This window comes from Monodelphis domestica, chromosome 1 (assembly GCF_027887165.1).
Source record: "Monodelphis domestica isolate mMonDom1 chromosome 1, mMonDom1.pri, whole genome shotgun sequence".
NCBI lineage: Eukaryota > Metazoa > Chordata > Mammalia > Didelphimorphia > Didelphidae > Monodelphis > Monodelphis domestica.
Window position 1 is genome coordinate 584,119,214 of NC_077227.1, and position 25,749 is coordinate 584,144,962.

The 25,749-nt window shown below is 36.5% G+C and overlaps 1 protein-coding gene across 1 annotated transcript in view; it reads left to right on the forward strand.

The window, feature by feature from the left end:
* The window catches only part of IDO2 (indoleamine 2,3-dioxygenase 2), a gene marked incomplete in the record, with an annotated part of 96,990 nt that overhangs the window by 57,645 nt on the left and 13,596 nt on the right, over positions 1 to 25,749 (forward strand). Inside the window, 2 exon segments of the mRNA NM_001131058.1 lie at positions 4,967 to 5,084; positions 22,812 to 22,861. Coding sequence (NP_001124530.1) covers positions 4,967 to 5,084; positions 22,812 to 22,861 — 168 coding nt within the window.

Sequence of the window (25,749 nt, forward strand, 5' to 3'; positions counted from 1 at the left end):
CTATAACCTGCTTGGACTAGTCATTAAAATTTCAGTTTAAGTATTTATGTGTCAGAAAATACTACCAACTGGGGCTTGATTTATCGTTTTTTTGATAGTATAGACTTAAGAAAGTGGTGGATAAAATGTTAATAATAAAGAGTAAATTTTAAAAGTTTGTCATGAGTTTTCAGAAAGCTGATTTAAAATTTTTGCCAGCACAATCCTGTGGGTTAGCTATCTGATCTCTCCATCTAGATTTTTAAGAGACAATGTTTTATACTTTCTTGCATTCACCATATCTCCAATGATAATGCCTTCTAAGTAGTGGGTCATTTACAATATTTTTTTGTTGATTGAGAAGTAAAAGTTGGTCTTGGTTTAATTTGGAATAAATGAGGCAGTTAGTTCCCACAGTGGACAGAGTACCAGGTTTTGAATCAGAAAGACTCAATGGCCTGAGTTTGTCTGGCCTCTGATACTTATTAAGTATATGATCCCAGGAAAGACATTTAACCTTATTTGCCTCAATTTCCTAATCTGTAAAATGAGCTGGGGGAGGAAATGGCAGGCTATGCTTGGAGTTTTTGCCAAGAAAACTCCAAATAGGGTCACAAAGAGTTGAACATGACTTTAGTGACAGAACAGTAATTACTTGGAGTGGATTAGAGGGTATGGATTGTAGGGTCATAGAATAATCACGAGGATTGACTTAATATGACGATTCATTCTGTTTTCTATTTCTGTGATTTGGGGTAGTTTATTCAATTTCTTGGTTACTTCATCATTAAAGTATTGGACTGAAAGCTCTCTAAGGTCCTTTCCAACTCTAAATTGTTTCCTCACCCCTTTCATTCCATAATCAACAGTATTTCTCAACTTTACTCTTCCTAAAGCATGTTCTCTGCAGTCACAAATTTCCCTTGACCACTTCCCCCACAAACCCCTAAAATGGTCTGATGTAAGAGCTTTAGGGTTGACAATGGCCTTATGAGATAGGAGAAGCTTTAATTATTTTCACTACTTTACAGATGAGAAAACAAACTTAAGAGATGTAAAGGTTTATTTTGCCATCTAGTGGTCAATTTGGGACCAAATTCTGGGTTTTCTGGTTTTCCTAAATTTATTTCCAGTTTGCAGTTAATGAAGCCATTTCTAATCCCCTTGGCTCTAAGTGCTCTCCCTGTAATATTATTTCTAGATTTCCTTTTGTATATACTTCTATTTCTGTGGGCTCTCTTCCCCAGTAGAATATAAAATACTTGGGGGTAAGAATTGTTCCACTTTGGTCTCTGTATCTTTGGTATTGTAGTAATCTTATTTTAATCAATATCCTAATTTCCTTACTACAATACCTAATCCAGAGCCTGGCACGTAGCAGGGTCTTAATAACCAAATTGGGGCTTGTCAATCAAAAGACTTAATCATTCAGCTTAGCTTTGCTAGGGATACAGCTCATTCAATAACAATTCCCATCTGTGCCCTTCGCATGCTTCCTTCTGTAGTATTTGCTTCAGTGCCATAGCCAGCTACTAGACTAAGAGCTTCATGAGGGCAGGTCTGGTGACCTATTTAATCTTTGCGTCCTCCCAGAATCCAACACAGAGTTCTGAACCTCGTAGGTATTTCATAGATGCTTGTTGAAGTTGAAGGAGAGTGGGGCGGAGCCAAGCAGGAAGTAATATAGCCGAACTCCAAACCACAAAACTTGAAACGGATTTAGAAAATGCATTCTATAGATTCCTGATGGGGAAACCCTGAAGAAGTCACAGCAGAGGTCAGCATAGGGATGTAGAGAGGACCAGGTTGGACCAGGAGCAGACTGCAGATAAGCAAGCGCTCCAGTGCCTAGAGAAAGGTTGTGCACCAGAGCAAGAGGAGGTCCCAACCCATAGTGTGGCGCTGGGTCGTGGTCAGATAGAAACTGGCGTCTTTGTCTCCCGCCACTCAGTTCTGGGTCACAGATCTAAAGGGAACTGAGAAGGAGGTGTGCACGGAGTGGTGACTTTCACCTGTAGGGACTTCTTATTTCATAGTGTACAGAGAACGGAGGCATGTCCGAAGCTAGCAGTAGCAGAGGCTTGGTTCAGTCAACAGAAGAGACCGGGTCTCTGGTCCAAGATCTAGCCAGGTGTTTAGCAGAGAAATACAAGGGCAGGAATCCCAAGCCAGAAGGCATCCTACAGTTTTGTTCTGAACTAGCAGACTGAAAGGAGCTGTAGCTAGCAGCAGTCTACTCTTGCTCAAACCCAAGCTGCAGAGTCTAGATCAGAGGGTCAGCAATCAGACTAACCTGAGAGCATTGACAGCTTGCAGGTCTACAGCCCTGAGCATAACTTAACACTCACTGTCCCAAGAAGGCGGCAACAGGACCAGCCAGACCTTTTCTCTAGAATACCCTGGAGCTAGGGTAACACAGTCAAACAAAAAGAACCCCACCATAATGGTGACAATAATGCTCAAGACAATCAGAAGAAGAGAATGACTCCTAAACATCTATAAGCAAAAGCTTTGAAGAAAAATTCAGCTTGGGCACAAACTCACTAGAATTCTTGAAACTATTTCTGGAAGCAAAGTTAAAAAAAAATTTTTTTAACCCTTACCTTCCATCTTAGAATCAGTTTATTGTCTCTAAGGGAGAAGAGTGGCAAGGGCAGGGATTAAGTGACTTGCTAAGGGTCTAGGAATTTGCAGTGGAATTTGAACCCAGGATCTCCTGTCTTTAAGCTTGGCTCTCAATCCACTGAGCCACATAACTGTCCCCCAAAATGTATTTTTTAAATAAACAAAGTGAGAGCTCTTGAGGAAAAATTGAAAAAGGTGAAAAAGTATGAAATAATGAATTAGAAATGGAATTAGTAGCTTGGCGTAATAAATATAGAACCTTGCCCAAGTAACAAACACTATAAGAATTAAAATGGACCAAACAGAAGTCAGTAATTTTTTGAAACAATAAATATTAAAACAAAGTGAAAAAAAGAAAGCTGGGAAATGGAGGAAAATAAAAGGTTTTTCTGAAACAAATTACCTGGAAAACAAATTGAGTGGGAGGGGGGGAACCTTAAGAATCATTAGACTACTTGAATGCTATGATCAGAAAATAAAAATAACTTAGACTTTGTATTTCAAGAAAGTAAATTCAGTAAAGGATATATAGTTTAAGATATGGTGCCTGGCCTCAAGAAGCTTACCAAAAAATGGAGGTTTAAAGGATGCTGAAGTGGGCATTGAAAGACTGAGGTTTGACTCCCTCACTCATTAATAGTGTACCTTTGGGCAAATTGGGGAAGTTATATCTATCACTCAAAGTGAGCATCTGCTCTGATTTTTATTATAGTCTTTTTAGAGCCTTGCTTGAAGCATTTATAAGTTAAGTGACCCGAGTAGGGTCATACAGCCTATACTACTGTATATGCCAGAAGCAGAGTTTGAACCAAGGTCACCATTTTTTGGAGGACTGTTCTCTATCCTAACATGCTATTTTTCTGGATAGAATGTTAGTTTTCAAATAATTGAATGATTCTACCATGTGGAGGAATGATTAAATTGCCTCGTGACAAAAGATTGGGAGAGGAGTAAAGAAAGAAAGTTTCAGAGAGACAATTTTTCTCTTCATACAAGGAAAATATGTCCTAACAATTAAAGTTATCCCAAAGTGGTTTTTATATAGGTCATTCATTTATTTCCTCCCATATCAGACTTATACAAATCCATTCTAATTAGATTTTTTTTTACCCTCACTTAAACCTTTCTAGTAAAAGACTGGAACTGAAAACACAATTTGAAGTCATTCTCTATTGACTTCTTTTTTTCCCCTTTCATAAGGCTTTGAATCTCCAAGTCTGTCCACTTTCAGCTTCCTTGATCCTTGCCAGGACAGTTATAGACCTAAGGGTACCTTATATACAACACACAAATGCATATATAAAGTACATATGCAAATATATATGCTTATTTACATATACACACATATAAACACATTACTCCCCTAGAATCAAAACATTGTCTTATGTTTTGGATTGCTATGGACAGGGAAATAAAACTGGATTATGAAGGGGAGATTTACCCTGTCCCCCACTCTTCATTGGATTCTCAGAGACTTCTACTCTAATGCTACTACTCTAAGATCTTGGATCCCATTGATACCCCCTCTCCACTTCCACCTTGCCTTAAAGAGAAATGAACTCTTAATAGGAGACAGCATGCATGAGTCTTTTCTCCCAAAGAAAGTGCTGCTGTTCAAGAACAAAACCCTATATGCAAAAGCAACACAAAATCATTTTGGCAGGGGGACACACTAACCACTGGGTGAATTAAGAGAGCTCTCCCCTTGTGAGAGATGACACCTCATTTTCCATTTGCTAATAGTGGAGACATATGGCAATTACACATGTTCTTACTTATCCTTAAAGGAGAGCACCAATGCATCCAGAAGATGGAGCTATGGAGAACAGAATTTATAATGGCAGATTTAAACTCTTACTTTAGACACAAGACCTTAGCCATGGAAAGACAGAGGACATAACTGGTCATACTGAGAAAGAATAGCCATATAAATGGGAATCTCATGTCTAGGAAGTGTCAATTTCTGAATTCTAGCCTCTAGGCTAAAGGAACAATAGTTTCCTGGAGGGAGTCAAGCCTTTGGAGGGTTTGGGGACCCAGCCTTCGAAAAAGTGAAGGGACAATGGTCCAGCAGTGCCAGATTCTGGCAGAGAGGATGCTCATATACATTCCCTGCATTTCCCCGTGGCTTTCTGCAATCACACAGGTAGAAAGTGCTAGAAATGAGGCTAGAGCCTAGGTCTTTCTATGCAAATTTATGCTGTCAGGCTGCCTTTCAGAAACATGCTCAATGTAGAAAAGCTACTGGTGGGTTTTCAGGGATGCCCCGATGTGAGTGCAGGTTGAGTGCAGATGGAGGAGACCTTATAAGGAGCTATAGAACCTTTACCTCAAATGCTCAAAATGTGTCATCTGTTTTTAGGCACTAGTTAAGGCCATAAATGCCATCCTCCAGTCCAATGAAGATGTTCTACTTCAGGCATTGCAGCAGCTGAGAACATCCATTGATGAGATGGCCAAAGCCTTGAGACAGATGCATGGTATGTACAAGCTCAATTTGGAGGTTATTCAAGATGTCATATTTTGTACAGTAAAAATTAATTAAAATATTAATAATAGATAATGGAGTCAAGTTTCAAAATAAGTGAAATTTGACCTTGGCTTATGAATCTTTCTTCTGGTCCTCATGTTGAATATGTCTGTTCTGGATTCTGTCTTCAAAAACCTTGCTCATATCATATAAATAATATCTACTTCTATAATATTTTAAGATAAAAAATCTTATAATAATTTTGTCATATGGGTCATATAAGCATCATTATCTTTGTTTGAATATAAGGAAACTGAGTCTCAGAGAAGTTTAATTACTTGCCTAAGGTTATTAGCTAAGTATCTATGATAGGATTTGAACCCTGGCCTCCTGACTTCAGGGCCAATTATTTTTCTATTACAGAACTCAATATCCATTGGTTGTTATAATCATAAATTCTCCACTAAAAGAGGAAGATGGGAAGGAGGCATCATTTTTCCCATGGAATATTTATATTTAAATTTAAGACATATAAATCTTTAAAATATGTCATATTGGAAAATAGAACGCTATGATTTCAAGCATTTTAATAAGCAATGAGGCTGGGTGTGATATTTTGGGAGGGAATTCATATTGTGGAGAACAATGTATATGGATGTACATATGTAAATCTGTATAAATACAACCTATGTACACATGTAGATACTAATCTAACAAACTAATATATTAGAATAATTTATTAATATTCTAATGACTAACTAGAGGGACAGTTTAGAAAATTTGTTCAAAGTCTTAGGGAAGTAGGGACAAACATAAAATTACTTAAGTATAGAAGTTAGATTACATTATGATTTTAGGTTAGCAATTGTTAGCAAAAGAAAATTTTACTTAGTTGAATTTGTAGACATTAGGAGATAAGACAGTTACATATTTAAAATGCTATTGAAATTGTTGGAATTGTTGAAAATTGTTACATGAGTTATTATGTCAAAACCATGTTCATGTAAAATCCCTATTACCTAAACCATTTATCCTATACCCAAACTTAGCATAGAACTAGATAGACAGAATAGCTAAGATAAGTTTAGGATTTGTTATTTTGGGAGGGTAAAGGAATATTTGATATAGTACAGGGCTAAGAATTAGATAGTTAGAAATATAACAAAATATATCTAAAAGGTATGTATCATTAAAAATTGATGGTTGCAATTTTAAAAGGCAAAGAGGGAGGAATGTGGAGAAGAAAGAAATTGTAAGAAAATGTAGCAAGACAAGAAGCTGAAGATTGATCAGCCATCAATCAAAGGAAGATTCCATGTGGAATGTGACCGGGAAACAGTTGAAGGCAACTGCTGACTGTTTTTCTTGACTTTTTGACTGATGATGGTGACTTTGAAGGAAAAAGCTGGGTTTATCTCTGGGACTTGGGATAATCAAGTTGGAGTTGGCCTGGCTGATTTGAAGGCAGAAGGACAATAGTCCATATATCTCTCTCTGACTAGCTCTGTTTCATGGTAGTGACTGAATTTCCATTTCTCTCAATATCCTCCAAACTAAGACTCATTGTAGATAATAGGAAATACCCCAACCTTCTTGCCTTCATCCTCCATATTTCCTGTTTTCCCCAAAAAATAAACCCCTATTTGAGATAAAAGAAGAGAAAGAGTAATTCCTCTGAAACATCATAGCTCACCCTGAGCGACTTAGAAGGAAGCTGAAGAAGAAGGGGGAAGGGGAAACTGAAGGGAAGAAGAGGGGAGGAAGGGAGATTGGAAGAGGGAGGAAAGGAGGTATAAAAGGGAGGAGGGTAGGCAAAAGGAAGATAACTACCTGATCCATTAGTTATCATTTATCAATCAAATATACCCTCCCATATCATCTATTACAATATTACCTTTCATTAGAGAGCCACCTATACTATTTACTGGTAAAGCTGGTTTTTGAAGGGAAGAGAAACTTAGAAATGCACATTGTATTTACTGTAATACTAGGAAAGTTATTAAGACTTGTGGGTTGAAGGTGGTAGCAGAGAAAGGATTAGATCCTGGAAAAGAGACATGACATTTCTTCCTGAAATAAAGTTTTCGAAGACAAAGCTTCTTTTAGAGAATATACTTCTGAAAAAAAGATTGTGTTCAAGAAGGAGGATGGATGGAGCATTTTCAAAATTGCATCCCTCTTCTCCTCTTACATTTCTGTTTCAATTCTAGGAAATAGATATTTTTATCTTGAATAATTAAACAATGAAGAACAATGAAAACCTTTGTGCTATCTAACCTGTTTTGTAATTCTCAGTTTACTCTACTTCCCTCAACTAGTCTTGCAGTTTTATGCTGCTTTTTTGACATCAATAATAATAATAATAATAATAGTCACAGTTGGGTTTATATGTGTATCGTAGGTGCTTAGTAAATGTTTCCTAATTGATTAATTCACATTCCTACAGCACTTTAAGGTTTATGAAGTGCTTTAGTCTCTAAAACACTTGGCATAGAAAGTATAAGTTTTACTATCTGAATTTTATATGAGTAGGAAGTAATATTCAAAAGCTGTTAAATGTCTTGTCCAAGGCCATGTAGAATAAGCGGCTTTTGAACACATCTTCTGATTCTAGGTCTAAGACTCTTTCCATTGATGACACTATAGTTTGGTGGCTATGTTGCTGATAAGCATTGTTGCCAAAAGAATGCTCATGCCTTGGGTCATTGCTTTTGCTCAATTCCCTCCCTTCAGTATCATCAATTTTAAAATGTCATAGATTCTTTTTACTTTCACAACAACTAGTTCTTCCTTGTAGATCAGAATTAAGTCAAGAGTAGCATTATTTTCTCTCCTACCTGAACTATGGAGCATTAAAGAATTTCTTGGATACTCTGCTTTTAACATTAAAGTTATCTACTTTTAGTGGAAAGATAATTCTAGCTCCCAGCAGAGTTACTTATATATAATAAGTACTTAATATAAATTGAACTGAATTATATTTGTTCCTAAATTTATTGTTGTTAATATTGTTTGGGTTAAATTTAGACATTTAAATACCTAAGTATCTCCCATCAGAACAAGTGCATTTTTCCTTTCTGTTAGGAAGCATCATCTATAATCTCCATCTGACTGAGCTCTCTATAACAAAACTCTCAGCTTAATTACCCCCCACCCCCATTTCTTTTGTATCTGTTTATCTTCACTATTCAATTGTGCTATCCTCAGGCTTATGGGTTTCCAGATGGGCATATACTTAACTGTCATGTAGTTTTTACTTTTCTCTCTTTTTAAAAAATGTTTTTTGAACTATTTATTTTAAGATACTGCAAAAACAAATATATTTGAGTGCAACTGGAGTCCATTTGGAAATTGAATATACCATGGATTTACTGAATTGCAAAAAATGCCACCATTACAAAATATAAGACAAAGTTATATAAAGAACTATTTCTTTCAAAAATATATCTGACTCATTAAACTAAAGTTGTAAATCTGTGTAACACTGCACAGCTAATAAAAATAGCAAATCCAATTATTATTAAATACTTTTAAAGTCTGACAATGAACTTGTAGAATTGTAACATCACCTATATAAAAGGAATGTTCACAGTTATAAAACATGAGAGGAGTTAATACTGCATCTGTCTCTTCAAAACAAGAATACAGGAAATGCTTGAAAAAGTTTCTTGCTGGCATTTGTATATTGTTACCTTTTCTATAAAAAAAAACAAAAAAAACCAAACAAACAGTAAATAAAGAAACCAGGAAATTATTTTTTGCCTTTAGTACTTATAATCTTCAATATCCACTAATTTGCATAAATTTCTTATTCTGGGGACAGGATTTATAATTTTGGGTGCTCTTCTACACCCAAAGGATGAACAAATAGCTATTCCCTCCCCTCCTCAAAAGGATATGGAAAGTTACATTATAAAATTATGAATTTCAAAGTATGATATGTTAATAGCTTGAATTACTGACAATATCAGATCTTGAAGAATAATTTTTGCTGAACCAGCATCAAAAATAAACATGGATGAGAGAGCAATTTCTTCCAAATGCAAAGATTGGTTCTAATCCTTTCAAGACTATATAGGTAAACTACTCATTTTTATGTTACTAAATGGCTTATTTAGTAAGTAATTTAAACCCTTCTCAGTGGCAAAATGAAACCCATTATTTAGGCTAAACTAAAACTTTAGAGATAATGTATTTGAAAATTGCAAGCAATTTTTACAGAAAATTTGTACTACGTATGTCCACAAGACTTTTCTTGACAATGGGATTTCAAATTTTTCTCCAGTCCTTTAATTTTTATTGAACCTAAGGGTTCCCTTTGTGTTTTGTGAAGTAATCATTCTTTTTCTGTAAAACAAAGAATCTTCAAATAAATCAGTTACTAGTTTTAAACATACCGTAGATTTGAAATTTTTTTGATGAAAGTGGCCATTTAAGAGAATAAAATTTTAACATACTTTAATCAATATGAAAATAATGATAAACTATGGCAGATCTCATTTTATCTTCAGTCTTTTTAGATTTTTCTTCCTACATTTTTTGCAATGGCTCAAGATGAAACTGATTTACAAAAAATTCAACTTGATACCAGTTACAACTTTAAACAGGTCAGAACATGTCATCACATTTCATTAGGATCAAAATCCCCATAAATTGGATATTTTATCAAATTAGCACATCAAACAGTTTTTGTTATTAAAAAGTGTCAATGATAGCTGTTCTCAACAGAGTTAAAGCACCATCTGAGAAGTCAAAATTAACTGGAATATCACTGTAAGTCATACACACAAAGGCACCTTAAAGAAAAATTATTGAACTGTGGGATTGATGAATATACTATTCAAATCTTATTATCTTCTCACTAGAAAGAAACTTAAGTGATGACTTTATTGACAGTTTCTCCTATTAGCTGATTCTTTTGAAGATGTACACTCCTCTTCTCTCTTGCCATGTTTCAGTCACATATCCTATGATGCTAATTCAGTTATATCTATGAGATGATGCTTGTGACAGTGTGTTAATATTTAAGTGCAACATTATGCTATCTAAACTGTATATCTTGGGCAGTTCCTGAAGAAGAAAGCCTTTGCTCAGTGGAATGTGTGGCTACTTTCAGCTCACCATGTAACTGTTGCCCCTTTTCTCTCATGTGCAGATTCTCAGATATCAGTCAGTTGGTCAGTTAGTTGATGAACATTGATTTAATATATCTTATATGTTAGGTACTGGGCTATGATCACAGGCCAAGAGCTGGAAGGAATCTTAGGTCAGTAAAATGATTAGTCAGAAGGCATTTATTGAACACCTATTAAATGTTAGACATCATACTAGGTGCTGATAATACAAAGACAAAAAAATGGATCAGTCCCTGCCCTCAAGGATTTAACATTCAGATTTGTGTGGGGAAACAACGTGTCCTTAATATATAGTATATAAAAAGTAAATAAATTCAATGTAATTTGGGAGGAGGCATTAGTAGTTGGGGGAATTGGGAAAGGCTTTCTTTAATGGGTGTTACTGGGGCAAAGATTTTAAGGAAATAAGGAATTCTAAGAGATGGAGGTGAATTGGGATTGCATTCTGACTTTGAGGGATAATCAGTGCTTTAAAAATAAGAATGGAAGATGGAGTGTCATGTATGAAAAAAAGCAATGAGTCCGTTTTGACTAAAGTGTGTAATGTGGTTTTTCCAACAAGATTGGAAGGAGAAGATGAAGTCAGGTTGTGGGGGCCTTTAAAAGCTAACAAGAGAAGCTTATATTTTATCTTAGAGACAAAGGAAACCCACTAGAGTTTATTGAGTAGGTAATGAATAGACATCTAAATCAATGTACTGATTTTACAGATTGGGAAACTAAGGCTAGGTTGCAATCTTCTTCATTGTAGAGATCTCCTGAATGAATGAGGTCACAGATCCTTTTGAGTAATAAGCCTCTCCTTTTTTTTCAAATGAAGAAATTGAAGTTTAAAGATGTTAAGTGATCACACAGCCAGTATTAGAGGGTAGAAATGGAATTCAGGTCTTTTTGTTTCTGAGTCTAGTATGCTATCTGCCACATTATTGCACCTTTCAGAAGAAATCTAGAATATTTATCTAATGGTTTTCAAGATTTGGACAAGAAATTGAGAGATTTAAGGCACCAGTGATAGTTTTATTTTTGTCTAGCTGAAATTTGTGATTTGGGGAAATAAGGACATGGTGAATGATATCAAGGGCTAAAATTCTTCATAGCCAACCAGAGATAAAAACCCCACAACTCTGATAACACAACTGCTTGGCATTAGGTCATCCCCATCAGGTAGTCAAAGGAGTCCTAAAGTAATGGAAAGATGACTGAATTTACAGCCTGAAGATTTCAATTTAAATCCATGTTCTACTCCATTCTACCTGTGAAATCCTGGCCAGGTCATTTGGTCTCAGTTTCCTAAACCACAAAATCATGGAATTGGATCAGAGTTCTAGTCACTTCCCTACTGAAGAATTTGTTACTTTTCTCTTGGCCGCACAGCAAATAAATGGCAGAAAGGAATCAGACCCAGATATTCTGACTTGCAGGTCATGACTTTGTCCGTCATGCATGACTTACACGTGATAAAAGTAATTATGCAGCACTTCAAGGTTGCAAAGCACTTTACAGATATATCATCTCTCTTTATATTCACAATAATTCTGGGAGGTAACTGCTATTATTATCCTCATTTTAGAGTTGAGGAAACTGAGGACGAGAAAGGTTAAGAACCATAATCATACAGCTAGTAAGTGTCTGAGAGTGGATTTGAATCCAAGTCTTCCTGACTCTAGGTTGAATATTCTATTCACTGGGAATTTTGGCCCCCAGTTCTCACACCATAAGTGGACTGAAGCCAAGCATTTATTTTCACATTGCATATACTGTTGCCAAAGCTTCAGAGGGTCTAACCAATTTGTCCGTTTGGCTTACTCCATGGGGCTCTATGTTTATGATTGATGCTATTCTAAGGAATTTCTCAATTTCATTTATCTTGTTAGAAGCAGAAGTTTTAGATCAGAGGAAGTTTTATTAATATCACCCCGTCTTTTAGAGCCTGAGCTGACAGATCTTGCAGCTGGCTCTTTAAGAGTCCTCTGATAGAAAAGAAGATTCTGTGAGTTCTGGGTCCTGTCTTTCTGACTTCCTTGGGAGCAGGCTGCTGGATCATTTCTCTTAGAGCAAGAAGATCTGTTGGTTATTTGAGAAAGTTACTTTCAAAGTTGAGGTACACATACAAAGCTGAGAAAGGGTTTACTGAGAGCTTTTCTCCTGAGGGGAGAGGCAGCTGCCAGAGGGGGCTCTCTGTCCACTCTCTGACTTGGAAGCAGGACTGGGTCAGAGTCTCTCTGCCAAGAGATTCTAACTGCTCTAGCTGACAGTTGGCTGCAGCCACCTTTTGGTTTTTCATAAATTACTTTTAGGAGTTCATTATAAATTTTAAGTTCTTCATTTAGCATAGGTTAATAACATAGAATTTAATTTTTGTTTAGTGAGAGTGGTTTAAGGAGGCCTAATTAGGCAAGAAGACACTGCAAAGAAAGCAGTTAGGTTTTTGGGGGGTATTTAGATATTTTAGCAGAAGGTTAAAAGATTTCCTGTCCTATTTCTAACTCCCAGTTTTTATCCTTCCATTTCCTCTCCCTACCTCTTCCCATAGATAAAAATAAATAAGGGTTGTATCAAACTGTTTCCAGCCTTCCATCCACTACCCACAAGGTAGTTTACCCTAACAGCTTGGCATTATAGTCATCTATTAATATTCAGTACCAACGTTAGGTCATTTAAAGTTATGACAGTTTTAGCTTATCAATACAAGCTTTAGTTTTGACAATAACAATGCCATTTATCAAAGAAACAAATAAACATTGTATTTTTCTATGGCTTTTGAGAGGCAGCCTAGTATAATAGAAAGAGTACTAGAACTGAGGTATAGAGACATTGATTCAAAACTAACCAACTTGATAGCTATGCAGCCAGAGCTAAGTTTCTCGACCTTATAGTGTAAGACTCTAAGAATAGCTGACTTGAAAGGCAGAAGGTTATTTTTGGAAAGCTAGAAATCCAGAAACTGCCTATAGTTGCTCCATATTATCTAGGCATCAAGAGCAGAAATATATTCTTTTAACATAAAGAAATTCAACTACCCACCTAGTGAATTAATATTTATCCATTTATTCAAGAATCATCTACTCCATGCAAAGCACCATGCACTTCTGCCTCCTCTTCCACATACACAGACTATCAGATATCAGTTAGCTATTAAACATCTACTATACATGTCTTCTGTACCAGGTACTGTGCTATGATCAAAGGCTTAGAGAGCTGAAAGGAATCTGAGGTCAATCAAGTCATCAGTCAGAAAGTATTTATTATAGAGAATACTAGTTTCCGGGAATACAAAAGCAAAATGAAATAGCTCCTGCCCTCAAAGAATTTATATTGTCCTGGGATTTTGATTAGAGGATCTGCGTGAGAAAGAATGTAAACAGTGTTCAGTAGGATTTAGTGGCATGGAGATGTGGAGTGTGAAGTTGGAGGTGGAGCAAAGAATCATGTGTCAAGATGAGTTAGTGAGTAAGATAGAGAATGAATATGGAACCTCCATGATCCAGATGTGGGGCCTAATTTACAGCAAATAGTAAGAACCTAATGAGTGTTTTCTGAATTGAATTAAATTTTATTTGAAACTTTTTGTAAAACAATATTTTATTTCCCCCTGATTACATGTAAAAACAATCTCTTACCATTCACTAAAAAAAAATTAAGTTCTAAATTCTTTCCCTCCTCCCTACCCTCTCTCCTTCCCTTCCTCCTTCCTGAAATGGTAAGAAGTCCTATATAGATTTTACATGTGCAATCATGTAAAACATTTTCTGATATTGACTAATTTTATGGAAGAGATATTAGATGAAAAGAAGGAAGAAAGTAAATATAGTATGATTCAACCTGCTTTCACACTATCAGTTCTTTCTTGGAAGGCAGATGGCATTTTTCATCATGAGTCTTTGGGATTGTTTCAAAATAACTAGGCCATTCACAGTTGTTCATCAAAAACTATCACTGTTGCTGCAAACAACACTTTTCTGGTTCTGATTACTTCACTTTGTAGCAGTCTGTGTAAGTCTTCAAATTTTTCCAAAATCATCCTACTTGTCACTTTTTTTTAGTCCATTTATCAATTGGGTGATGGCTCTTTTTCTTCTAGATTTGACAAAATTCTCTATATATTGTCTACTTGTCATTTCTTATAGCATAATAATATTCCATCACAATCATATACAGCAACATGTTCAGCCATTCCCTAATTGATACATGACCTCTTAATTTCTAGTTCTTTGCTAATACAAAAAGAGATATATAGGTTCTTCTTCTTTTCTTTTCCTCTTTGGAATAAAGATCTAATAATAGTGCTGTTGGATCAAAGGGTATGCACAGTTTTAGAGTATTTGGGGCATAGTTCCAAATTACTTACCAACAGGGTATTTGTGTTCTAATTTTTGCACATTCCCTCCAAAATTTATCATTTTCCTTTTTTGTCATATTAGCCATTCCAATAGGTATGAGATGGTATCTGAGAGTTGTTTTAATTTGTATTTCTTTAAAAAAGAGTGTTGTAGAGCTTTTATTCATATGACTATAGAAAGCTTTGATTTCTTCATATGAAAATTCCCTTTTCATATCTTTGACCATTTGTCAATTAGAGAATAACTTACATTTTTATAAACTTGACTATATAGTAGAGCAAGTTGCAATCCTTTCCTGGGATAGGAAGGTGCTATTGTGGGGTTGTATTTATTTAATATTATTGTATATTTTTGTACATAATCATTGTAAACTTTTATGTGATATTTGTTGAATTTGGATTAATATCTTCAGGTTCTTATTTCTATATAGTTAGGATTGTATTATTTGTAACTGTAAATATTTATAATTTTGTAACTGTAATTATTTGTAATTGTTTGTAATTTGAGATTTGTAAACCAAGATTTGTTTTGCTTTCTTTCTCTATTTACTTCTCTCTCTTTCTCATATTAGTATAGTTTTCTATTATAAAGAATTAATAGTATAGACAACTTTGACTAGGAATATAAATATAAGTATAATATAATTATGTTTGAAAGATCCATTGGGGAGACCAGTCTCCCAAAGGATCTCAGGAGGATATGTTAAAGGGATTTTCTTAATCTCTCCCTCTTTCTCCTTAAGAGGCTAAAGAACAGGATTTCTAAGTACATCAGAACTGACAGGAGTCAATGAGAAGAGTTGAAGATTCTGTTACCAGGGAAACCAGGACTGAGGAGAGGAAGTAACCAACCTTCTTAGAGGAAGTTAGGGGGGTCAGTTGGTCAGTGAGGAGATAAAGGAAGCAGCTGTAGACAGTTGAGGGTCTTTGCCTCTTGGATCTCTAGAGAGCGTCTCTGAGGCAAGGATCTTCTGGCAGTTGGCTACTGACAGTTGGGCTGCTATAAAAAACTGATTGAAGGAGTGAGTGAATGTGACTGTCTATTATTATAGGGAGTTAGGTTGTTAGTATATAATTTATAGATAGAGTAGGTTAGATAGACCTGGCATGTCAGGCAGAAGAAACTGTCCTCAGAAGATAGTGAGAGGTAGTTTTAGGAAATTTTGGGTATATTTATAGGGAATAAGATTAATAATTTCTCTTTCCTCTTTTCTAGCTTTCTGTTTATACTTCTTTCTTAAATTAAACAAAGTTTCTGTAAAACTGCTTTCATGTTATCAAATTCCATAATTTAACACTTACAGGGTAAAGTGCCAGGCCTGGAATCAAGAAGACTCATCTCCCTGAATTGAAGTCTGGCCTCAAACATTTACTTAACCCTGTTTGACTCAGTTTCCTTACCTGTAAAATGAGTTGTAGAAAGAAATGGCCAACCACTCCAAGATCTCTGCCAAGAAAACCCCAAAGGATTTTTTTTTTGTACAAAGAGTCTGATGTGACCGATGACAATAATAAAAATATTTTCCTATAGATCTCTTTAAGAGGCAGCTCTGAGGGGCAGCTAGGTGACTCAGTGGATAGAGAGCCAGGACTAGAAATGGATGGTCCTGGGCTCATATCTGGTCTCAGACACTTCCTAGCTATGTGATACTGGGTAAGTCACTTAATCCCCATTGCCTAGCCTTTATAACTCTTTAATCTTACAATCAATATTTAATATTGAGTCTAAGACAGAATGTAAAAGTTTAATAAAAGAGAGACAGCTGTGGTATGCTGGAAAGATCCTTGGTATTCCAAGAATTGGCTTCAAATCCTAGCTCTATCGCCTCTGACCAGTTACTTAAGGTCTCTGAGCAAAGAATAGAGAAAAATGTTTGACTTTGAGTCCAGAGAGAACTGGGTTCAAAATTCCTCTTTAACACTAACTGTGTGACCTTTGGCAAGTCTCTTAAGAACCCCAAGCCTCATTTTCCTCATAGATACTAAAGGTATCATAATAGCTGCAATACAAGTTAGTGGGGCTGCTGAGAGGAATGTAGGAAAAATATGTGAAAGGCAATTTGCGAACCTTAAAATGCTGTACAAATGTCACTTGTTATTATCATTCACCTATAAAATGGTGATCCTATTATTTGCAAAGAGCAAACATGAAGAATGGGCTTCTCTGAGGAAGAACGGGCTTTATGAACTATTTAGCACGATATAAATATAGACTCATTGCTGTCTTTAAAACAGCTCTGCAGCCACAGACTCTAGCTCTTGGTGTTACTGGATTCCCACAAGTTTCTTTTAATGTGTCAAATTGAGCACATGTAGATCTGTTTAGTGTGTTTTTAAATTTTTTTTGTTTAGAATATTTTTCCATGGTTGCATGATTCATAATCTCCCCTCTCTCCCTCTCTTCTCCCTACCTCCCAAAGTCGACAAGCAGTTCTACTGGGTTATACATGTATCATTGTTCAAAACATATTTCTATGTTATTCATATTTGCAGTAGAGCAATTCTTTAACATCAAAACCCTAATCAGAAGATCCATTTGATGTTACAGAAAATTTGATAATTATTCTTTGCTCCAAACAAGTCACTCATTTTCACCCTGACATAAAACAGCCCACCTTCTATTCACTCCAGCTGTCAACATGAGGGAAAAATCAGAATCTTTGGTTTCTTTAGCGTCACATCTCAATGAAGGAACAAATCCAATTGCATAGGTAATGACTGGTAGAGGAGATTGGAGAAGGGAGAGAAAGGAAGACAAAGCAGACTTCATGAAGGAAGGAGGACTTTTGGCTGCACCTTTAAGGATGAACCAGATTTGGATAAGCAGAGGGGAAAGAAAAGAACTTTCTAGGTGAGACAAACAACATGAGCAAAGCCAAAGAATTGGAGACAGTCATGGTGTGTGTGTATGTGTTTGAGAAACAGAGACAAAGACCTCTTAAGAGGAGAAGATTGATGATAAGGCAATAAATGTAGTGAGGAAACACAAGGGGAGATTATGAAAGACTTGAAAATTAGGACAAAGAGCTTTGGTTTGACACAAAGGAAACAGAGGAAAGAGTGAAAAGAGAACTGGGCTTCAGTTTTCTTGTCTGAAATGAGGAGGTTGAACTATATGGTCTCTGAAGGTCCCTCCAGCAGGATACTTAGGATTCTGGGACTTAGGGAGTTTTTGAACTGAGCAGAGATGGTACAAGATTGCCGTTTAAGGAAAATTACTAAGTGGTCCTCAAAAATGAAGGTTTGAATCTGGTGGGGATTAGAATCACAGAGGGCAGTTGTGGCCATAATCTTAGCCATTTAGATAGGCAGTTAGGTGGTATAGTGGACAAAGAGCTTGGCCTGGAGGCAAGAAGACTTTAGATTCAAATTCAGCCTTAGATTTCCTAGTTGGGTAATCTTGGGCAAGCTCATCTCTGGTTGCCTCAGTTTACTCAAATGTAAAATGTGGATAGTAATTGCACCTACCTCTCAGGATTATTGTGAAGATATAATGAAATAACATTTGTAAAGTGCTTAGCACAGTATCTGGAGCTACATGATTGCTAGCTATTATTATTATCTTTATAATAGAGATGTAAGAGATTTTATAAATAAGTCAAGTCCACTTACCCCACCTCAACCTCAAATTTTATAGATAAGGAATATGAGACTCAGAGAGCTAAAGTCTTATTCAAAGTCAAATAAATAGTAAAAGGACCCAGGTCCTCTAGCTCCAAATATAGTGCTCTTTGTACTATATTATATTGGCTGTGGGTGACCAGACTATCATGATGATGCAGGAAATTTTAAAGGGATGACTAAGAGCCATTTTGAATGAGAATTGGTGATTCCTGAAAGTAAGGTAAGTGAGATAGGGAGAATCAGGAATCAGGGAGAATTCTAAGATTTTTGGCTCAGAAAAATTAAGAGAATGGCATTGGTAAAGATGGGTGCCCTGAAGCTAGAAAAGGCTGGTGGCTTGATGTAGTATGGACAATGATGTGAGTGAGGTTTTAATCATGTTGCCTTGTAAATGGCAGGAGATCGTGGGATCATAGGATACTGGGCTGGAGTTCAGGTGGCAGAAATATTTAGGTGCCATAAGCCTGGGAAAAGAGGATCTCCCTCTATAACCTTGTTCATTCTAGTAATAATAAAGACTGTAAAGTTTTTCAGGTCTGGAACATCATGAATCATAATATCATGGCTTGTGAACAGTGAGGTTTGTGGTGGGTTTGTGGGTATAGAGTTTGGCCTAAAGCAGGGATTGTCTGAGTTTTGCTTTGATAAAAGGAAACTCCCCACTACAAAGCAAATATTTAAATAATAATAATTTTTACAAAGCAAATTTCCTCAGGCTTTCCAGACATCAAATAATTCTTGCAACACAGCATTTTGATGATTTGAGTATAAATTAATAAAAAACAGATGATTAAATTTCTGTAGAAATCCACACAGGTTTAAAATTTAATGAGAAATCTGTTTGCCCTTGTTTTCTAAGTTTTCTTGAACCCCAAAACATTATAGGAAGACATTGAGTTAGATCCCAGATATTCCTTCTCCTGTTTCAGTAGTCTATAGGGCCACCTCTTCATTCCATTTCATTCATGCAGAGATGAAGAAGACTAATTTAATTCTCAGGCTAATGTACTTAGTAATAGCTACGTTCCCTCTTTACCCCCAGCCCCCATCCCCAGCTCTCAAGCTCTTTCTCAGTAGTTCCCAAGATCAGGTATCCTTTCAATACATATCTTCTTTCTTTACCAAGAGTGCTGATTCTCCAAGAAGGCAGCAAATGTGCTTCTACACGGTGTGATTGCAAGCATGCAAAATGATCTTTCCTCCTGAACTCCAATAATCCCAAAATATCTTCCTTACCAGCTTGGCTGGAATTTCCCCTATTGTCAGCCTTTTGGGTTAAGGCAATGACAGGTATACAGATTTGCCCTCAATATAAGGAAAAAACTCCCTTTAAAAGAGTGCAATCCAAAGTATTGTGTTTTTTGCTTTAGGAGGTAGAAAACCTCATTAGAGGTTTTCAAGGAGAGGTCAGATGACTACTTGTAGAAGGAACGTCTATTTGGCTACTTGTTGGAGAAATGTTTCATTGGATCCCTTTTGATTCTGAGATTTCGTGGTTTTGTATCTGTTAGAGGTGACTCTAATCTTCAGGGGATAACTGACCAAGCCATTATTGGGCATTAACCCTGTACCTCAAATTAGTCTAATAATGATAATAGTTTGCATTTATACAGTGCTCTAAGGTTTGCAGAGTGTTTTGCATGTTATCTCATTTGGTCCTCATAACAACTCTGGGATGCAGAGGTTATTGGCATCCTCATTTTGCAGACTAAGTAGAATCTAGCAGAATAGCTCTTGTCGCCCAGAAGGGGGCATGGATGTCTAAGGAACTGGGAAAATTCAGTGGTGCAAGACAGCACAGAAAGTCCTGAAACAAGCTGTTGCCAGGAGTACAAAATCAGAGTAGGATATAGTCCTGGGGCTCTGGGACTGCACTCCTGAGACCTGGAATCGAGGCTCAGTTCTGGCACTCATTAGCTGGGTTATTTGGGACAATTTCTTTTCCCTCTGAGCCTCAGTTTTTTCATCTATCAAATGACATTTGATAATACTTGCCTCTTTCACTTCATTGAATTATTGTGAGGAAAGTTCTCTATAAACTTGCAAGCATTATTTAAGAAAAATATTATTAATTATTATTGTTTCTTTGGGCAGCCAGGGAACAGAAGCAGGTATTAAGATACCTGAGTTGTGGGGCTTCCTGAAAGGAAATGAAGGATGGAAGAATAAGGAGGGTTATGGGGAGGACCTAAAAGGAGAAAAAACATTTCCTTTACAGTTTTGACTAGACCCAATTCTATTCACCCACCCTTGGTCCATTGAATTGAACTAATACATTGGAGTGCAGGACAAATAACAGCAAGCACAGCTTTGAACAGCTGGTAATCATTTTACCCCAAGAATCCCAAGAACTGGTGCTTCCAGGAGACAGAAAATGACTCGGGAAAACTTTGAACAAATCTATCGATGACAAGAGTCACAAATGAAGATGGGTCATATTTATCACCTCTTAAGGTTGACATCAGATTATACCTTGTTCATGCAAGCAAACTACAAGTGGAATTTATTTCTCATGAGATACCTCCCTATAATCACATCTAGACTGACAGCAAACAGCCAGTTCCTCATTCTCAGCAGAGTCCTAACTTATTTGTTTGGAATGCCAGATGCCATTTCTTTTCCTGCTTCTTCTTCATCCCTAGAGGTAAAATATATTTCACCTCCCCAGGCCTTGATTTGTAGCACTTCATATTGGTGGCTAAAATTTGGAAAGAAGCCAATGATGCCCATACATAAACTGATATGAAAAGTTGTCTCTTCCCTTAGTAACTCCAACCCTTTTCCAAAACAGTTAGTCCAGTGTTGCTTTCTTTATTGATAATATTTGTTGTTTTTTTATGGCCTTTTGTTAAAAAAAGAAATGTATTACCAAATAACTGAGACATTGTTTATTTATTTTTTGAAAATTTTATTTAATTAGTTAATTTAGAATATTTTCCCACAGTTACAAGATTTGTGTTCTTTCTCTTCCCTCCCCCAACCCCCTCCTGTAGCTGATGCACAATTCCACTGGGTTTTACATGTGCTGACATATTTTAAATTAAAATAAAATATTTTAATATACATCTGATTTTAAAATGGTTGACATCAGAGGAATAAGGACCTCCTAAAGAAATGCTTTTTTTTGGACTTCTTTTGGCAATAAAGTATTTATGAACAATTGAAGGATTCTTTTTTTTTCCCAACCCTTACCTTCCATCTTTGAAGCAATACTGCATATTGGTTCCAAGGAAGAAGAGCAGTATTGGTTAGGCAAGGGGATTAAGTGCTTTGCTTCACACAGCTAGGAAGTATCTGTGGCTAGATTTGAATCTAGAACCTCTCATCTTTCGGCCTGGCTCTCAAATCCACAGAGCCACCCAGTTGCCCCCAAATTCAAGGATGCTTAACATGGAATCCAACAAGTCCTCATGGATAGATTTTAAGGTGCCTATGAATGAATGTGAATATAAATAATAAATATAAGTAAATGGGAAAATAAAACATAAAAATAAAACAAATAAATGGAAAATATATATAAAATCACTTTTGTTTTTCCTATAATCCTTATTCTTAGAAGAGGCTCATAAGCCTCACCACATTGCCAAAAAGGTTCATGACCCAACGAGGTTCAAGAACCATGTTTAAAGTTTAAGGACCATAAACTAATGTAGGCATTCTTGTGTTGTTATGTGAGCTGAGAGTCTTTGCTCTCATGTTTTCTGTTTGCTCAAGATTAAACCTTTGATATTTGTGGAACTATCACATGAAAAAAAATTAGATATGAACTTAACTCCTGAGGTCAAAGCAAGGAGCAATGGGTAAGAGTTGCTGAAAGATGTTAGGTAAAAGAAAAAAGCAAAATTCCTAAAATTATATTTGTGCATAGGTGAAATGTACTGCCTTGAGAGACCATGAGTGCTCCAGCAGTTGGAGGTCTTCAAGTAGCAACTAGATGATCATGTGCTAGGGAAATTTTGGAGAAGATGCACAATTCATGCATGGAGATTGGAGCCGATGGCCTCTGAGGTTCTTTCTAATCCGAGGATTGATTCTATGATTCCAAGATTCAGAGAAGCATTCCCTTTAGGTTTCCTTCCTTAAGAACTTAGAATCATAGCTTCATAAATTTGTAGCCAAAATTAACTTTAGAGGTGAGAATTGATTTTACAAATGAGGAAACTGAGGCATAGTGCAATTCAATGACTTACCCAAGTATTTGAACCTAGGTCCTCTGAAGCTGGCCATATTATGCACCATATTCCTCTAGATTCTATTCCTTCCTCTTTACCTATTGCCAGCCTGCCTTCACAAACATGATGTCCTTGAGCACAATTCGGCATGGATGCCTTGATTTGTTGGGAATTTTCTTTTCAATTATTATTTTTTTAGATGCGAAGAGTTGAGAAACACAACAAATAGGGCAGGGTAGCATATGGAATAGTTTAAGATTTCTGCAGACACCAACAAGGGCAACTGCAGGAGAGAACATTCCATCCCCCCTCTCAGGCTGCTTTAATTCCAGGTCATTGTACAGATCAGATGGAGGAAGTGCCTGAGAGAGCACATTACTGCTGCACATGTAACCAATTGCCTTCTTCTTCTTCTTCCCTTTTATTCTTTGCCTGTAGAAAAGTTCATATTTTGATTGTTCCCCTAGATTATGTAGATCCAGCCATATTTTATGCAGTCATCCGGATCTTTCTGTCTGGGTAAGTACAGCTCACTTGCTTTCCTTGTGGGAGGACACATGAACACTTTCCTAATGGGGTGGGGAAGAGGAGAGAATAGCAGGGTACTTATTTGGGTCCAGGACAGGGCTGAAAGATCAGGGAATTCCTTAGAGTGAGAAGGGACATTTGATTTCCTTTTCCCTGTAGTTCCAGGCTTGAGTGGTCCCCAGGATGTGTGAGAGATGGGTGATTCTTCTTGAGTCTTCATGAGGGATCTCTGTATGAGTGATGAACTATTTATGAGTGCTGTAAAAAGTGAGGGCAAGCAGCTTAAATTCTGAGTTCTACTTACTCCTACCCCTCCTTTCCTCCCAATATCTTTCCTTCCCTACAGGGTAGGTAAGAAAAGTATATAATAACTTGTAAGTAATTTAAAGGGCCAGACTATAAGGTCTCACCTCAGAACCTCTCTTCTCCTCACTCTGGAATTCTACCAATTAGAAATTGCTTCACCTTAAAATGCAGATAATTTTAAATCATCTATAAGAAAGTTTGACTTAATTTAAGCACATAAATTATCTAATACAGAAGTCCTAACATTTTCCTAAGAACTCTTATATTGAAGGACTAGGTTTTTTTATGATAACTGGTAGAAGGTAGAGAGAGGCCATCTTGGCACTGTAAAGAGAGGGCAAACCTGAAGAGTATACAGTATTTTGGGAATTCTGTGTAGTCAATGGGTGGCAGGAAGGCCCTAGGAGATAAGGCATTGAAAGAGAAATAAAAGAGTAATGGAAGGGATATATAGGAATGGTGGTAAAATGAGACTAAAAAAACAAGTTTATTTCTTTATATGTTGGTCCCATTACTTCTCCCCTAAAATTGAGATAAGCTTTTTGGGGCTCCATTATTCTATCTCAAAACCTTATGTGGAAATGGGTCCAAAATGAACCCCTAAACCCCAATTACTGAGTAGCCTCCACTTTCCATATGACCACCAAATAAATATTCCTAAAGTGGCCACCATGTCATTCTCCTATTCACAAAGCTTAGAGGACTCCTGATTATCTTTAGAATGAAATCTAAACTCTTCATTATCATTTTAAGGCCCTTCAAAATCTAACTTCAACCTAGAGTGAGGGGTGTGCTAGAGTCAGCTCATACTGGCCTTCAACAGTGCATGATACATTTTTCAAGTTTGAGCATTTATAATTCAAAACTTGGCAAATACTATAGATTAGGACTTGATTTATTGGTTGATTGTCTAGGCTTAAAGAAATGATGGGGGAAATATTAATAATGCAGATTAAACCTAAAAAGCTGTCATGGTAGACATTTAAAAATGTGTTTTTCAGAAACCCAGTTGTTAAACATTAACTAGCATACTGCTATATAGAGTGTTCATATACTCCAAGTTCCAGCTAATGTGGCCTCCTTTTTCCTCCCCCTGTAGATAGCATTCCATATCTTGCCTTTGTTTTAGGCTCTGTCTTTTCTGTTTGGAATGCTCCCGCTCCTCTTGGAATTTCTTGTGCTACTCAAGGCTCATCTCAAGTGGTATCTCTCCTGAGCATGCTTTCCCTCACCGAAATTACTTTATATGTAGTATATTCAACATTGAATTATTTATGTACATGTCCTTTTAAAACCCCTAGAAGTGGTGAGTCCTCAAGGGCAGGGACTGTTTTCCTCTTTGCCCCAGGACCAGTACATTGTACCTAATTGGCTTGTTGAATTGAATTAAACTAAAATGCTCATGAAGATGTGACATATTATGAGGAAGGAAGACCAAGAGGGCTTCCATATTGGCCTCATACTTGGTAAGAGGTGGTTCCTAGCTGTGGGACCCTGGCAAGTCACTTAATCCCCATTGCCTAGCCCTTATCACTCTTCTGCCTTGGAACCAATACACAATATTGACTCTAAGATGGAAGGTAAGGTTTAAAATAAAAAAGAACTCCATAGCCTAAGCCCTGACTTTTCTACTGATGGGACTCTACCACCTTGGCCAAAGTGGGATCTCTTCTCATACAATGCAACACAAAAGCCACCTTTCTACCATAAAGCAGAATTCCTGCTTCTTCCTTGCTTTGCTTATGAAAGTTCCTTCATGACAAATCAGATTAGTAAAATAATAGTAATGCTATGTGTGAATGCAACATGCTTTGCACAGTAAGTGCTCAATGAGTATTCTTTGACTTGGATTGAAAACAATGTTTTTTATTATTGTTATTGTTGCTGTTGTTGAGATGGGTCTGACTCTCCATGACCCCATCTGGGATTTTCTTGGCAAAGGCACTGGGATGGTTTGCCATTTCGTTCTCCAGCTCATTTAAAATGAGGAAAACGAGGCAAACAGGCTTACGTGACTTTTCCAGACTGGTAAGTTTCTGAGGTCACATTTGAACTCAGGAGGATGCCTTCCTATTTCTAAGCCAAGGACTCTATCCACTGCATCACCTAGCTGCCCCAATTGAGAAAAATTGAGAGCTACAAATACCAACATTTTGACAATATTAAAAATTGGAAATATTTTCACTCTAAATTACAAATACCTTTTTTGCTCTTCCATTTCTGGTCTTTTTATGGCTAGAATTCTTTTAAAATTTTATTTTTAAGATGTGAGATTTTATTACAAAATGAAGTTCCTCCCCTACAATTTCCACTCATATAGCCTTCTTAGGGAGGTCATTGGCACTTGTAAAAAAAACACATGGCCTTTCAATCTTTAATCTCTTCAAATTTATTCATTTCTTATGATTGCTATAAATATTCTCCAAGAAAGGCTAAAAATAATTTTTTGATAAGGCAACTATTTCCCTTGCAGATCTCCCTTCTGCTTAGGCTTGGAGGGATTCAAGCACTTTTTACTAATTTTGAGTTTCTTCTCTCAAATCATCTCATAAAAACTAGAGGAGCAGTTGC